Source organism: Uloborus diversus, chromosome 5 (assembly GCF_026930045.1).
Source record: "Uloborus diversus isolate 005 chromosome 5, Udiv.v.3.1, whole genome shotgun sequence".
Taxonomy (NCBI): Eukaryota; Metazoa; Arthropoda; class Arachnida; order Araneae; family Uloboridae; genus Uloborus; species Uloborus diversus.
Window position 1 is genome coordinate 109,447,355 of NC_072735.1, and position 16,083 is coordinate 109,463,437.

A 16,083-nucleotide genomic window follows, 5' to 3' on the forward strand; every position below is an offset into this window, starting at 1 on the left:
TTCAAAATCAGTTTTAAACTTAGTGACATTTTGTAAAATGATGATTTTCCCCTTTACATACACAAAAATTCAAATGAGGAAAAATTCGGACAACTTTAAAATTTTACAAGAATATAGAGCTGTGTTTCTACTATTTGCTTGAAGAAATTCGAAATTGGTTTTTAATTTCCAAACGAAAAATAAAATTCAGAAAAATAGCATTTTCTTTGTGTTTTATGGGTTAATCCATACAGGTTCGACGGATGGGTGCGCTCGACCTCCTTTAATTTTTCTGAAATTCATATCCCTAAAAGCTGGATATGAAAGATGTTTAAAACCACTTTTATTTTTTCTCTCAACGGGAGCTTTGATTTTTTAGAGGTCAACAAAAGTGATCTCGTAGTCAAAAATGGGACTTTTAGATCTTTGCATTTTTGCCAAAATCTATTTGAATTTTATTTATGACAGTTAATTTAACGCTTTGATGTTAAAGTGCATAAATTGATAGTCTTACATGCAGAATTACGTAGCTGTAAGTTAATAATTAAAATAACGGCAACAGGTTAAAGTTCAGGGTCAAATTTAAAAATTTTACTCATTTTAAAGGGGGATAACTCGCGTAGGAGACGGAAACACGAAATGAAATACGGCAAAAACTAATCACTGGAACCATGATAAAAAGAATATGTAACTGTTTCTGTGCGTTTGTGCATCCTTTATAGTGCAGCCCCTCAAAAATCGGAAAAAATGACAAAAATGACCTTTTTTAGACCCCTGTAAACCAAAGGGGGATGGAATTAAAAATAAAATTTCTTGGCCAATTGAATATTCCATTCAAGTATTATATATGTTATACATATTGGTTTTTGTATTTGGTTTGCAAAAAAGATACAGGTCTTTGAAATTGAGCAATTTTGCTAGTCAATTCACACACTAAAACCGAAATAAAAAGGGTGAAAACTTCAATGCACCTTCTGAAATTACGTATATTGTGCCCTATATAATACATTATACTGAAAAAACATGTTGTAATTTTCAAAATAATTATTTTAATTTTATAACTTAGAAATATTTGGACATGAACGAGTAATTTATACTGTTTTAACCAGCATGGATTGACCCTTATGTGAAATTACCAGAGTTAAAAAAAAACTAGATAAACGACGCAATGATGCAAAAGCAAGTATATCTAACATTTATTTCGATTTTTGAAAAATGTACGTTTTAGCAAGTACTTCATAAACATGCTTTTGAGAAAATGAAACACGAAAGAAATGGTTAGTTTTGCTAAACTTACAATAAAAAGAACTAATTAATGAAATTTTGCCTTAGTTCAACTTACTTTAGTAACAAAAATACGCTGATACCAATGATTAAAATTTAGTAGCATCTAAAAAACGCTTCAATATGTTACGTAAAAAACTTGAGTAAATTAAGAGCATTCCGTCATCTTCAAAAAAACATCTGAAATAGAGGAAAAAATGAAATTTCCGATTCTTTAAAGCACGATTTCGTCATCATCAAATTCATAAACAATTACTAAATTAGAGCAAATAGTTAGCTATAGATAGTTTTTCAATCTGAATCATTTTTACTGTTATTTTTTCATTAAAAGAGCTAGAAGAGTGATTTGAAATCTGAAGTAAATTGGCAAAATTTCAATATTTGATAAAATCTCAGATTCAAAATAAGATCCGAATCAATTTTACTTTGCTCTTTCCCAACAGAGATTTATTCATAGAATGCGGAGATATTTATTTTTTAAGTGTACGTTTATAACTTATGGAGTTATTGAGTCACAAACTGGTAGCAATGAACTCTGAAAATTTAGGCTTAGCGTAAGCATCAACTTCTAATTTCAATAACAAAGCAACAAACAGTTTTTATACAGCCATAAGTTGCATTCCCTCATAGATATTCACGGTTTACCTAAATAAAAATTTTCATTGAAATCTGTGACATGTCAGCCACAGCTGATTTGCTCATTTCGCATGGAATGGCCCTTAAACCAAACTTTCCCAATAAGAAAAATATGCATGTTTGAACACTCAAAGTTATGAATGAAAGCTAGATAATGAAAAGTAATTTCTCTTCATAACTTGAGCCGCACTTTTCTTCGTTTGTGGTGTCATTTTCTTGGAATTTTCGAAAACTACAGGAATGCTTAAATTGTCCTTTCTGACCCAGAAAGGTTATTTGTCCTTTTGAGTGCGTTATGAAAAGTGCTGAGCATTTTTTAAAAAAAATTGTTATTTTTTCTAACGTTTTCATAATCAAACTTACTCCGAATCTAAGCCAAATTATTTATCATTAATTTCAGCTCTCTCTTACAATGAGTTAGTAGCACAGTGCATTATATTCTTTTTGGCCGGGTATGACACCACGGCTTCTACTTTGTCTTTTGCCAGCTACCTGTTGGCTCTTAATCCAGACGTACAGGAAAAACTGATTGCCGAGTTGGATGAAGCTTTGAAAGCATCAAATGTGAGTAATTTAATCATGTCTGATTTTAATGGAATAAACAATCATAGAATATGAACATGTTTAATAATACATCACACTTCTCTAATCACTAGACAAGGCGGTCGGCTTGTTTGCAGGTCACAACATGAATTATAGAAAGTTGAAAAACAGTTACAAATTTCATTAAGGTAATATGTCATTTTCTTTTTTAGGGTGAAGTAACATACGATTCTCTTCAAGAAATGAAGTATTTGGATAACGTTATTTCTGAAACACTGCGACTGTACCCACCTGCAACAAGGTAAAATACAGTTGCTTTCGGCATTCCTACTTAATGATAATCTTGCTTAAAAGTAATGTGAAAAATTATCCGAGGGTCACATTCAACACTTAAAGAGATATACTGACCTGGAGAAAAACCTGTTTATTTCCTCAAAATAAGACTTTTCAACATTATCCTCATTAACACTAATGCACCTGTACCAACGAGTTGCTAGCTTTTTTACACCGGCTGAAAAGAACTCGTTGTCTTAGTGTCGGAGCTTATTTCCCACGAATTTCTTGACAACCTTCTTCCACGTAATCCTCCTTCAGTAGAGCAAACAAATGGATATCATAGTGTGCTAAATCAGACTTTTGGAATCTCACACTAGTTTGTCTTTTAAATTATTGAATGATCCTCGCACAAAATGATCTTGAAATTCAGGTAAGTTGCGTTCGTGTAGTTCAGACACGAAGCAGTCACAACAGTGCTAACGAGATGAATTCGATATTTCAAACCAATCTATTTCTTTTTAAAAATGGCAAGAGATGAAAAGATACGTATTTGCAAAATGTACTTTTTTGTTAACAATACTCTACATACATTTAATGTAAAAGTTTCTTTCAGTTTTGATAATTCAAAAAAATTTAATTATGAAAAACCGTTCCAAGTATTAAGAATTTTTAATATTCAGAATGCTTGGTCTTCAGTTGAATAGAATAAGCCTTAGTTATACCATGCGACAACGATTGATTAAAATGAAAAATTCGTAATATACTCATCTAAAATGCAACAATAATTGTTTTCCATCAAAACAGCATGAAACAAGTTTTTTCGGCAGAAAGAAAAAGAAAAATTATATATTACTCAAATAAGAAGGAAATTAAAGTTTTAAACTAAACAGAAGTGAGACATCGGGTAACGGCACCAGTAATAGACATGCTTAAGACATCGCTCTCGGGTCAACTGAATTTTTTGAGTCTTTTAATGTATTTAGATTTTTAAAATTACATTTGAACCTCCATATGTCGAACTTCCACTTATCGAAATTTTCTGTGTATCAAAATTTCAGCAAATTTCTTTGTTTATTACATGGAAAAACTGTTTCTATATATCGAAAAAAAAAATCTATAAATCGAATTTTTTTCGAGACTTTTTTTTCACTTTAGACTGCTTCATGAAAAATGAAGGTTAGGGGAGAAAATTATGTTCACTAAAGATTGCTACAAAACTCATAAAGAATCTGGGGTTGAGGGCTTGTAGATAGGTCGTTAATTCGTTCAGGAGTTCTTAAATTCCCTCAAGATTATTTCAAATCTTAGTTGAAACCTGTAACATTGCAAAATCAGTTTCAAATTATCTCTTTTGTCTGTTGATTATCATTCCTAGCCTTTTTAGCTGCAGTAAAAATCATTCAAGTTAAGTAGATTGATTTTTTACTTTTCTCTCGATTACATTGTCAAAACGAAAATCCCGTAATGTTGTGGTTCAAGTTTAATTGCCGAAGAATAAAGATGTATAAAGGGCAAAAATGTAATTCGTTATTTTTTTAATTATTAACTTTTATTTACTCCGATGCTCGTACAAATTAGAAATTGGGTTTCATACACGAAAATTAGCTTTAATTTTAATGTTTTAGGAGATTTTTAGGATAAAATAAGATCGTTTCTATACATCAAAATTTCTATATATCGTATTTTTCCCGGAAATTTGCTACTTCGATATATGGAGGTCCGACTGTATTTTTCTTTCGTGCAACTGCATCTCATCTATCGTTTGCCTGCTTCTGGATCCTCGGGATTAGTTAATTCTATTTTTATTTGCTCAATTTCGAAAAAAAAGTCCGGACCCCCCCCCCCCCCCCCCCAGTAACGGACACCGACAATTCTGATGATACCTAGTAAGAGATAGGGCGAGGAAAGGATGAATAATGGACAGAATTCCCTTTTTTTCTTCAAAAAATGTGCAAAAGTTCTTTAATTTTTCACCTAAACCTTTCTAAAATTCAAATGAACATGAAACACCGGCAGACTTCGTGTTAACTGTTCATAACCTTCCACCACTGTCTTGTAAATACCAACTAACCCATAAAATTAACTGTGACAACACTAGATGATTGCACCGTATTCATGGGCCACAGCAACATTAGTTCTACGAGCCGAAAATTCTTATTAATTACATACAAACTTACGACTGTCTGTAACTGGTGCCGTTACCCTAACTTTTACTCAAAATTTTGTGTAAAGTAAATAAAATATAGAAAACACATGTTTTAATGGAGTAAGTCAGAAGTGAATTCTATACGGAGCCCCTCCCCTCAATAAATTAACCATTTAATATTTAAACCATAAAATAAACCATTTAAAAGAGAACCAGGAACAGCAAAAGAGTAAACATTATATATATTTACTTCCAGAGAACAACAAATAAATTTAATGTTTAATCCAAAATAAAAAATCAAGCAAAACATAGAGCAGAAGTAGAAGAGGGGGTAAACTGAGGAAAAGAGAAACCGTGAATGTACACTGCTCAAAACAATTAGGGGAGCACATGGTTTTAACAAAATCACGCAAAGATGCATACTAATAAATAACATAAAATGTATGTACATATAAACATCCATAATTTTAAGCCTACCAGGAAAAAGAAAACTTTATATGCCAATCAGTGTTCATGACGTCAAAAACCAGAAAAAGGAGATAAGAGCAGAAATCGAGATGTTGCAGAAACGTCCGTTTTATTGCCGTAACTGTGAAATTCGATTGCACAGTATTTTTTCTTGAGACAAGATTACTTGAGAATGTCTTAACAGAGTGATTTACCGGAATCCATGACATGACATCTTATAGGCAGACTGGAATCCGCGCAAACATAACGTAGTGTCGCGGACGCTGTTTGAGTCTCCAGAAGTGTTGTTGCAAGGCTTTGGAATCAATTCCAAGAGACAGAAATGTTAGACGTCGACCAGGGCAAGGTCGGCCACATGCCACTGAAGCAACTGATAACCAGTATATACTGTTAATCAGCTCGTCGAAACAGAACAGAGAATGCTACGCAGCTGCAAAGACAGTTACTCTTGGCAACAGGACGAAGGATGTCCAGCCAAACAGTACGTAATCGGCTTCATGAGGGAGAGCTCTATGCACGTAGGCCAATGGTCCTCATTCCGTTGACCCCACGCCACCGTGCTGCCCGAAGATGATGGGATGTTGAACATCGAGATTGGGAGCAACATGATTGGAGCCAAGTGTTGTTTAAAGATGAGTCCCAAATCAGCCTAGAGTGTGACATCCGACGCTTTCTGGTATGGAGGGACAGGGGCACTCGAAATAACCTCGCATTCATTTGTTAAAGGTCACAATACAGATGAGTTGGTTGGATGGTATGGGGTGGAATCAGCATAGGCGGACGTACGGACCTGCATATCATTCGGAATGGCACTTTGACGGACCGATGGTATGCAGACGAGATACAGCGACCTCATGTCACCCCTTATGCTGAAGCCATTGGATATTTTTTTGTTTTGCAGGATGATATTACCCGACCGCATAGAGCTCGTCTGGTGGAGAACATGCTTGAAGCTGAAACAATACAGGGTATGAAATGGCCAGCGTGCTCTCCTGACCTGAATCTAGTCGAGCATGTTTGGGACATGCTCGGACGACGCATTGCTGCGCGATCAAGGCCGCCTGTTACTGTTCGAGACTTGGAAATTGCACTTCTTGGGGAGTGGAACAGTATTCCCCAAAGTCAGATAGATAACCTCATCGCATTCATGGCAAACAGGTGTGCAGCAGTCTTAGGTGTTCGAGGAGCCCACACGCCTTATTAAAACTAATGCATCATGTCTAAACAGTGTCTTTTTTCATCATTTACATGTAACCAAATTGTTGCTCTAAATCATCTTTTTACGTTTTTTCCATACTTTCAAAGCATTAAAACTTAATTCCAATTATTTTACGTCTTTTTTTCTGTATTGCGCATTGATACGCGTGTACTATCCATTGTATGCCAATACATAGCCATCTCGCCCGGTTTTCTTCACGTTTTTGCTTGCTCCCCTAATTGTTTTGAGCAGTGTAATTGGGGCGGGGGGGGGAAGCTGAAATTAATTCCTTGAGAAGAGGGGAGGAGAGGAAAGAAAACGATGTTAGAGAGAAAGAGAAAACTAAAATTAAATGAATATTTGTGCAGGTTGGAGAGAGTTGCAGAACAAGACTACATTCTAGGAGACACGGGAATAACAATTCCTAAGGATATGGTTGTTACGGTTCCAACATGCGCCATGCACAAGGATCCAAAGTTCTTTCCCAATCCTGAAAAGTTTGACCCTGACAGGTGAGTTCCAAGTCTTTATAAATTTTCTTTACCAGTAATCTATAATAACAATAAAGCTGCAAGTTTGATTTAATGTATATATGTATGCACAGTCAAGCCCGCTTATTGGAATATCGGATAAAAGAATATCCCGCTTAATATAATTAAATTTCAGCATACTACACCATTCATGCATTTTATTTTTACCCCGGATTATGGAATACCCCGCTTATTAGAATAATTGCCTTTTCCATTAAGCGTGCTCAATTATATTTATTTGTGTCTTTCCATGACTTGCCTACTGCCAAGAGGGTTTAGCCGACTTCCATGATATGAGGCAAATTTTGCAGCATGAAAGAGGGGGTGGGAAGGGGGAAGCATTTTGCTTTAAAAAAAATTCGATTTTGCAATTTTTTAAAATTTGATTTTTAAGATCAGTTTTACATAAATTCGCTGATATAGGGACGAAATATTTCATGCTCATTTTTAGGCTTTATGCCATTTGAAAGCTTGGATTTTACCATATTAGCTAAAAAATATCGATGCTTTTACGAGTCTTAGAAAAACCATTACGGGCAAAAAAGTGCTGGTACCGCTAATATAAAAATAAAACGTAAAAATATCTCCCTATGATTTCAATAAATTAGTTTTAGTTTTCAATGTAATATCATTACGTAAAAATTCATATCCTACACTTAAAAATGTGGAATAGTGTAATATAGCAACATGGCATAAAAAACGTCTTTTATTCTTCTACATATATTGTTTTACAAATTATCGAACTTTTAAATGCTAATTAACTTTTGGATTTCTAGGTATATGTTGAGTTGAATCAATGTATGCGTAAAATTGTCCAAGTTTTTTTTAATAACACTTGTTCAAGGTACAAGTTTTATAAAAACAAACACAGTTGTACAAGGCACAAACAGGTCTGTATAGTTAGTCTAATCAATAAACATTTCACGAAAGAGTGCTATTTCTTTTTTTTATCCTGTGGTCCTCTGGAGTGTTAAGAAAACAAATTTTCTTAAAATGAAACAGAAAAATCATGTTGGATTAATTTTATTGAAAACTTTGGATGCATAGGATCAGCTTACCAACAAAAATGAAATTAGTAATTTCAAATTGCTTTTTACAGATTGAAATGTCATAAACAATTTTCTGACCTTACGTGAATAATAAAATTAGTTAAAAATGTTTTTGAAAATGGGTTTTTGCAAAACTCCGCGCCTTCTTTTCTACATTCATTCACAAGGATTCGAATGGTATCCAAGTCTTCCAAGCTGCAATAATAATATTTATGAATGCTACGAACTTTAGAAAATATATGTGTGATTTTCCAGCACTCTTCTGATCGACCCCATTGAACTGGAGTATGAGTATCATCCCTCTGTGATGTCAACCATGATCATGCGCGATTGTCATACGCTAGCAAAGTCTCTTTAAACAAGCTCGTCTTGGGGGTTGAGAATAAGCAAAAGGCAAATCTACATGTTGACGCCATGAGTTACTCGAGGAATCATATTCTTCGACAGTTTTCAACAATCCCCCTCTTTCGTCTACACCGCCAATGATATATATTTTTTTTAATTCAAAACCGCCAGAGTTATATCTACAAACCAATCTTGTATTACCAAAAAAAAGCAAACGTGACCCATTTTATCAATTTTTCAACACTGATGAAGATTGTTAGCTAGTAGTCATTTAATCTAGCCAAAACAAAATGGAAAACGTGGTCATTGTTTGAAACATTGAGGAAACTGAGTCAATATCCAATGAAGTAGAACAGTTAGTAATCCAACGTTGCGAAGCACAAAAATTGCAAAATTGTGCTTCACAACGTTGGATTACTAACTGTTCTAATTTTCAGCACAAAGGTATTTATTCGTTATCCAATGAAGTGCTTCTATCAATAAAAACAAATGGGAACACAATTTTAATTAAACCAAGCATTAATTTCAAAGTGATTTCTGAAATTTAATTTTCATATTCAAGTCATTCCAAACGGGGGAAAATAATAATAATAATAATAAAATGTGCAGGATCATCTTCAAACCCTTTTTACATGTAAATGTAATTATATTATTATACAAGAAATGTATTCCACGGAAAAGAAACTTTAAAACAGAGCTAGAAATAAACTACTCAGTAAAATAAATCCCATACATTTTACAGCAAAAGCGGTTGACCCCACGGCTACCGTCAACTAGTTATTAATTTCACACAGCATTGTATATGACCAGTAAATGTTACCGAATACTGATACCCATAATAATAATAATAATAATAAAGAAAGTACGAAGGGTGGCGTAGAACCCAGCACCTCAAGTGTACAAAGTCATCGGCCGGTGACTCATGTCGATCGAAAATGACGCCTTCAATATTGACTCACGGGCGTAATACTGTTGCCGTTTTGGAACCGCAGAAATGTGATATACATCGTTTCCTATTGGTTACGAGGTTTACTTGGTAAAAATGTTTTGGTTTTACTACATGATACATTTTCAGATAAGATTAGAACTGTGGTGATGGGAAAACTGCAGCAGAAAACGCTTTAAAAATTACAGCATTCCTTTTTACTGTGTTATAATATATATATATATATATATATATATATATATATATATATATATATATATATATATATATATATATATATATATATATATATATATATATATATATAAAGGAGAGAGATTCTTACTATAAACTTTAGGATTTGCATTACATTTAATTATATTATTTTATCAAAAGTTTATCTCCCATGACTTTTTCTGTTCTGTTAAAGTATGCGTGTTCTTCATATCCTAGATTCAGTGCTGAAGAAAGAGCCAAGAGGGACCAGTATACATACATGCCTTTTGGATCTGGACCCAGGAACTGCGTGGGCATGCGATTCGCCCTCATGGAAATCAAGGTCTGCCTCGCATTCATCCTCAGCAATTTCAGAGTCAAGACATGTCCACAGACTCAGGTAACGAAAAATAGCTGATTACTTTTTGAAACTTAAAATTCAAATTACGGTTTTTATATATGTGCATCAGACTTTATCGTCTTCAACTCTAATAAAGTGTATTGTCTTCTTTTCACACGTCCAACGCGTTTGCTTCATGTTCCGTTACTGCGTATGACGGCTCGAACGAAAAATAAAGTCCCTTTGCTTGAAAAATATTGACAGTCCGAGTATGACATCCAGAGACTGCAGTTTCGTCCTTGTTATATCCATATTAGTATGAAATAATCAATAACCTATCTGCAGTAATAATGTTTTTTCATTGAAGATGAGATTACCTACAAACTGGTAGCCAACATTCATCTTGCACACCAGCCAGAGTCTGCAAGCAATGGTGCAGTTCAACTGGAAAATTGTGGTTAAAATTAAGCAACAAGTTGTTATGCTAAATCCTGCTTAAGGTTGGTAACTTACTATATAAATTACCTCTAATTCAAAAACTACCTCACTTGAATTTTACCGGGAATTTGAATGTTCGTCTGCTGCTCTGTGGTGCTATTAACTTCATTGTTTAAGAAAAACAAAACAATGTTGCCATGGCCATTTACAAACAAAACCACTTCAAAAAAAGTAGTTACATCCGTTTATTACGAAGTCGAAGGGACTATATAAGAAATTTGTTAAACCATATTTTCGTTATGAAACGTTATATAAAAGCAATAAAACGCAAAGGGGAGTTGAAACCTTTACGTTATAGCCATAAATTCGTTGTATAAGGCTTCTCTGTAAACGAGTGTGACAATATCTATTGTCCGAGGGTCCTTACGCAGCCGTCATCTACTCTGTTGAAAATTTTAGCGAGGGAATGGAGTAAACTTAATGGCTGCGAAAACTAAATTGACATTCATAAATTTTGTGTCATTGTGTAAGCAAAATTCATGTCTGTCGAATATGATTCCATGTATTGCATGCATTATGTACGGCATATATAGTGTATCAACTTACCGATTGTAGAGAAACTAAAGCTCTATGCTCACCCCCCGCCTATTATTCCGATAGAGAGCGCTGCAAGCGCTTATTGAATTAAGTAAGTAGATTATGGAAAAATTTAGTGGCAGCACTGACAGAGTTTTAGAGATGGAATAGAATTAACGATACCTCTGGGGGTGCTAGTACCAGGTAGCTATTAGCTCTTGGACTAGTTCTAAATTCTCATTAACTGTTCGATCCGGTGATGGTGCTGCCATCTATCGGTATATAAAATAATGGAGGCAAGGCACTAGTATGCAGTCCTCGACATAAATACAGTTGTAGTCAGTTCTGACTCTTGAATAGAATAGAATAGAATTCGGATCACGAGCGCAAGCTCCGTGGAAGCGAGTAATTCCCTATGTTTAGAGTGAACTGGTTTGGTTTAATCACCAATATGTAAATATGTACACTGTCTTCAATAAAGATGTTAAGTTTTCTTAGAGTCGTGATAGTCTGAATCTATCACTGAACCACCGGATTGACAAGAATTCACTTTTCCGAACACCGATAGTTATGTGCCGTATTAGGGCACATAACTATAGTTATGTACCCATTCTAGTTATGTGCCCTAACTAGAAATTCTGGGTGCTTTACTAAATGCCAAAACCTCGGATTTTCTACAAGCTATTCCTTTTCATCTGTAAAACTTCAATAATCAGAATAAAATTTAGTAAAATGATGGTAGTTCATTAAACGCGAAATTTTCAGCTTCTCTAAAATATTGGAACCATATTTGTAGCATTAATTGTTTAAATGTGCTCATATTTCAGTGATTTAACCATCTACCTTTTAACCTTTCATCAATTCTTTTGCTTTTTGTGTCTATTATTTTAAAAATACTTGGCGCTTTACAAACACGTCTGGTAATTGTTCAGTTTTATATACACTTATTAGCATATCAGCTACGAAGATACTGATTTTTCTTCCTCCTTTTGCGAAATTTTTTTCTGGTTAGAATTATAGGATCTTAATTTTCGTACCCAGTCATACCTGCAGGCATGAAATTATAAAAACGTCTCCACCATAACTTGCCCTGAACATAATTAAAAAAAAAAAAAAAAAGGAAAGAAAGAAAGAAGAAAAAGGAAATTGTAACAGAAGCACTACAACAGTAATTTTGTCTTTCAATTCTAAAGTCTATTTCTGTATGCTTAGTTCGCACTCGAAAGTATGAAATAAAATAAGTATATACTATAATTTCTTGATTGCAACACTCAACAATTGAAGTTGATTATACTATCTTTATCTTTATGTTAATTCTAAAGCAGCCAATAAAATTGAAATTAAAAATTGAGAGAAGAAATATTGACGGTATAGTAAAAGCTATTTGTAAAGAACTGTATACTGCCTATTTCTCCACTCAAATTTTTAATTTTAGTTTTATTGACTGCTTTAGAATTAGTACAAACATAACGATACAAAGATCAACATGAACTTTTGAGTGTTGATATCAAAAAATCATATACTTATTTTATTTCATACTTTTTAGGGCAAACGAAGCACATCAAAATAGTCTTTAGAATTAAAAAAAAGCAGTTTTTACATTTTATTTTAAAGATTTTACGTTTTTACATAATAAAAAAGTACATAAGCCTTTTGTTTTTCATCTTAATGTAAATTTATTCAAATATACAGTAAAATCCCTCTAATGTGGATACTAGAGGGACAAATTTTTTTGTCTGCGACAGAGGCGTGTTCGCAGGACAGGGGTTTAATAATGTTATTTGCCTTGGAATCGGGGAATTAAAATTTGACCGCATAATAAGAGGGCGATTTTTCGAAAATTCGATTTTGTTTTTTTTCTATTCCAATTTTAAGAACATTTTACCGAGCAAATTTTCATACCGTGGACAAGTAAATTACCAAATTATCATAACGTGAAACCGTAACATGGGCGAGCAAACTAACATAGCAAATTGGAGAGAACTTCATCATCCATTAGTTTTAAATATACAGGCGAACTAAATGACCTTTTAATTTTCTACTACGGGAAAAAACCGTGCGAAATACCGCTAGTGGTAGAATAAAAAGAATAATGTCTTTGTTTTCAGGTTCCTCTGGAATTTTATGCTGGACAGCAGCTACTACAGCCCAAGCACGTAACTGTTCAAATGGAAATAAGAAAAGACGGCATCAGAGCACGCTAGGATTACTTTCGGGCGGATTGGCTTCTAGCATCGGCGAATTAAGACATTTTACACCTAAATTGTTTTATACTTTTATTCAAGAATTAAGGAAAGTTTTTGCTTTGTTATTTAATGAAACGAATTTCTCACGAAAAAAGATTTTGTTTCGCTAATCTATTATTGTTAATTATTTATTATGAAATAAAATCTTTACTAACAATAAAGCTGAAAGTCTGAATCTCTGTCTCTCTGGATCTCTGGATGTCTGTTGCGCTCATAGCGCCTAGACCATTCAGCCGATTTTCATGAAATTTGGCACAATTAGTTCGTAGCATAGGGGTGAGCATCTCGAAGCGATTTTTCGAAAATTCGATTTTGTTATTTTTTTATTCCAATTTTAAGACTATTTTACCGAGGATATTATCATAACGTGGACGAGTAAACTACCAAATTATCACAACGTGAAACCGCAACATGGGCGAGCAAATTAACATAGCAAATTGGCGAGAAATTCATCATCCATTATTTGTAAATATATAGGCGAACCAAATGACTTTTTAATTTTCTACTACGTGCTAAGTCGTGCGGGTATCACTAGTTTCTAATAAAACACTCTTTGTGGCGCTTTAGGGGGCGTCCATTAATCATGTGATGTTTTTTTTTTTTTTTTTTGGCATTTTTTAACCCCCCTCCCCCTTGGTGATACATGGTGAGGTTGAAGACTACCCCCTCCCTTACTATTTCACGTGTATTTTTAGTACCTACGAAAAATCTCATTTATTCTTTTTAAATATTTACAAAATACAGGTATAAATATCATCTAATAATGATAGACTACAATAATAATAACAACGAAGACGATAATAACGAAAGGTATACGAAAAAAATATTGAAGTAAAGTATATCCTCGGACCACATGCGCGTTTGTCAGTTGCACGTTTGTCGAAAAAATAAATGCACGTGATATATTACTACAACCCTCACTCCCCCTATGTGATGTTTCGTGATTTTTTCTGGACCCCTCCCCCCCCCCCTTTCGAGCCTCACGTGATTAATGGACGGCCCCTTATTAATATTCTCACATGCATACTTTCAACCATTCCAGTAAGTAAAATCAATGAACTTTTTAACCTTATCCCTTTGACTTAGGATTTGATTTCAAATTGCACGTGCCATAAATAACAACAATGTCCCTTTATGTCGAACCATTCACGGTTTGGTTTAGCTAAGGCTAAAGGCACTATCTTTACTAACAATAAAGCTGAAAGTCTCTCTGTCCGGATCTCTGTGACGCGCATAGCGCCTATAGGCGTTCGACCGATTTTCATGAAATTTGGCACAAAGTTAGTTTGTAGCATGGGAGTGTGCATCTAGAACCGCTTTTTTGAAAATTCGATGGGGTTCTTTTTCTATTCCAATTTTAAGAACTTTAATTGTCATAAGATGGACGAGTAAATTACGAAATTATTATAACGTGGAACCAGTGGCGCACACAGGAATTTTGCAAAGGGAGGGTCCGAGATCAAAAGCCTCATTTCCATATTATACCCCAATACGTCGTCAAACATATTGACTTGATTTTGACGATTCGCGTGGACGGAAAACAGTAAGAAATAAACTATTGAATAAATAATTAGCATTTTGTAATGAAACAAAATTACCAGAACGCAAAATAATTTTACGCCTTTACTTTTCTTATAGTTAAGAAATGGATTTAGCAAAGCAAATTCATCGTTGTAAAAGCACCATATGGTTACATAGAATCTCATTTCAATCTATAACTACAAAACTAAAAACATAGTTATTATAGTGTGTTCATTTATAATTACCATTCTGCTTCTTTTAGGTCATTTGTTATACAAAAAGTGCATAATATTTTAAAAAATCTTTTAGCATAAGGATTTTATTTTTTTATTTATTAAAACTGAAATTATTGTTCGCTTTGTTTGGGAATATTTTACGTACAAAATACATAGAATCGTAATCAATCGGGGAAAAACAACAAGACTTATGGGAGGGGTCCGGACCCCCTGCACCCCTCCCTTGTCTGCGCCACTGCGTGGAACCGTAACATGGGCACAACCCAATTCGCGAGATACGAAATTATCATAACGTGGAACAGTAACATGGGTACAAGCCAATTGAGGAGATTTCACCATACATTATTTGTGAATATACAAGCGAACCAAAAGACCTCTTAATTTTTCTTTATTACGAGCAAAGTCGTGCGGGTACCACTAGTTTTAAATATCCGACGAATCAGTCACTTTGTATAAAATTTTTCATTGCTGAAAAGTAAGGGATTTCAGCTTTGGATCAAGTGTTTCGAATTACTCTTTGTTTCCCTTGAATTTATATAGTGTCTAAAAAAAAGTTTTTTGTTAAACGATCACTATAATTATCTCTAAAATTCTGTGCATTCATTTGCTTATGAGTTCATTAGAAAATTTTCTATGATTAATTATGTAAAAAATCAAAGTTAAAAAAAAAATTGGTTTTTAAAGATTTAACATGCTTTAAACATTTGAGTAATTTATGAAATGCTTATCCAATGCACAGTTTTGTCAAATATGTTATCCCAATCGCAAAAAGTATTACTTTAAAGCTGTATCTTTAATAGAAAAAAAATCCTTAGGGATTCTAATGACATGCAAAAAAAAAAAAAAAAAAAAAAAACATCATCGAGAAAAGGCCATTTAAAGTTTTTCTTTTGCAAAAGAACATATAGCGAGCATGGCCTAAAACCACTCATAACTTTTTAAATATTTGGACTAAAGCAATGAAACTTTTTTGAATAGTTTTTAGTTTTGAAATAAGCAACAAAATTTTTTTTGATCATTTCATCATTTTTGAGGTACTGTAACCCCTTAAAAAATGCAGTTAAGTGATTGTTTTATAGCTGCCAGATTTATATAGCAATGACAGAATACTAGTTAAAAAAAAAAATCTAG

The 16,083-nt window shown here is 33.7% G+C and overlaps 1 protein-coding gene across 1 annotated transcript in view; it reads left to right on the forward strand.

Annotated features, from left to right (window-relative positions):
* Positions 1-13,345, forward strand: part of LOC129222876 (cytochrome P450 3A2-like) — a 45,132-nt gene extending 31,787 nt beyond the window's left edge. The window contains exons 10-14 of the mRNA XM_054857435.1: positions 2,300-2,463; positions 2,655-2,743; positions 6,899-7,042; positions 9,833-9,995; positions 13,058-13,345. Of these exons, the coding sequence (XP_054713410.1) occupies positions 2,300-2,463; positions 2,655-2,743; positions 6,899-7,042; positions 9,833-9,995; positions 13,058-13,153 (656 nt within the window). The 3' untranslated portion in view covers positions 13,154-13,345. The remainder of the gene's footprint in view (positions 1-2,299; positions 2,464-2,654; positions 2,744-6,898; positions 7,043-9,832; positions 9,996-13,057) is intronic.
* Positions 13,346-16,083: the final 2,738 nt, after the last annotated feature.